Source organism: Theobroma umbraticum, unplaced genomic scaffold (assembly GCF_002168275.2).
Source record: "Theobroma umbraticum cultivar Fairchild unplaced genomic scaffold, ASM216827v3 scaffold_44.0, whole genome shotgun sequence".
NCBI lineage: Eukaryota > Viridiplantae > Streptophyta > Magnoliopsida > Malvales > Malvaceae > Theobroma > Theobroma umbraticum.
In genome coordinates this window covers 1,451,699-1,452,978 of record NW_018397255.1, presented here as the reverse complement: position 1 = coordinate 1,452,978, position 1,280 = coordinate 1,451,699, and the positions used below count along the sequence as shown (strand labels likewise).

At 45.8% G+C, this 1,280-nt stretch overlaps 1 protein-coding gene across 1 annotated transcript; it reads right to left on the bottom strand.

The window, feature by feature from the left end:
• Positions 1-6: 6 nt before the first annotated feature.
• On the bottom strand, positions 7-1,274 carry PMT6 (Major facilitator superfamily protein). Its single transcript, XM_021419635.2, has one exon. The coding sequence runs from the start codon at positions 1,234-1,236 to the stop codon at positions 112-114; it is 1,125 nt and encodes a 374-aa protein (XP_021275310.2). The 5' UTR covers positions 1,237-1,274; the 3' UTR covers positions 7-111.
• Positions 1,275-1,280: the final 6 nt, after the last annotated feature.

Sequence of the window (1,280 nt, the reverse complement as noted above, 5' to 3'; positions counted from 1 at the left end):
TCATTTAATCAACTTTTCTCACGATCTAATTCAACTTGATTGTGCATAGCAACACTGTTATTTTACATTGGGTTATACATGTAGAAGTTGGCGTTCCGAAGAACGCCAGTTCTAGGTTTTAGCGTTGCTTCTCGGCTGAATTTCCAAGCCTTTTTTTTTAGGCTTTGTCTTCCTGGTGAAGAGTGTCTCTATCTCTTCCAAGGACCTTCCTTTGGTCTCTGGCAATAGGAAGAAGAAAAACCACCAGGCCACCACAGCTATTCCGGCAAACATAAAGAAGCTACCTCCGATGGTAATTGCTTTATAGATTGAGATAAAGCTTATGGAGACCGTCGCATTCATGACCCTGTTGACAGCCACACCGATACCGACTCCTTGTGCCCTTAACTTCAGAGGAAATATCTCTGCACTGTAAACCCAGGTGACGGGCGCAAGTCCAATTGAGAAGAAAGCTACAAAAATATATGTAGATGCAATGCAAAGGCTTAGTGCCCATAAAAGCTTTTCCCCAGTTCGCTCTACCATGGTCAAGCCGAATCCTAACGCTGTCAAGGCTACAACCATTCCTCCGGTGCTTATCAATAAAAGGCGTCGTCTCCCAACTTTGTCTAGTAAAAATGTGGCTGCTAAGATGAACGTTGTCTTAGTAAGCCCTACCCCAACTGTGGCGAGCAAAAGCTTGTCCTTGCCTTTGACTCCGGCTTTCTTGAAAATTCTTGGACTGTATAAAATGACTGCTTCAATACCCGTTGCATGCTCGAAGAAATGGATTCCGATGGCGGCGATCAGGATCCAACGTACGGTGGGTGTAGGCCTCAGCAAAAGTTCTTTCCACACGCCTTGGCCGCGGCTGTTACTAGGAGGCTTGACAACATCCTGGATGCAATTTGCATCTATCCCAGCTGCAACTTTTATGTCACGAAACCGAGATTCAGCTTCTTCTTCTGTGTTGGAAACCAGTGACAGGACTTTCCTGGCGTCACTTAAACGACCTTGTAGTACTAACCATCTGGGAGACTCTGGCATTTTCAGTACGCCAAAAGCTAAGGCAAATGAAGGGATTGCTGCAACGCCAAGCATCATCCTCCAGCCAAGTCTCAGAGTCAATTTTCCGAAGAAATAATTGGATACGTAACCAAGTAAGATGCCAAAACTGATGCAAAGCTCCGGTAGAGAAGTCAATAACCCTCGCGAGGAAGGAGATGAAATCTCTGCTGAGTAAACTGGAGCAATCATAAGGGCAAAGCCCACGCCAACTCCAGCAGTGCATCTTCCGGTCA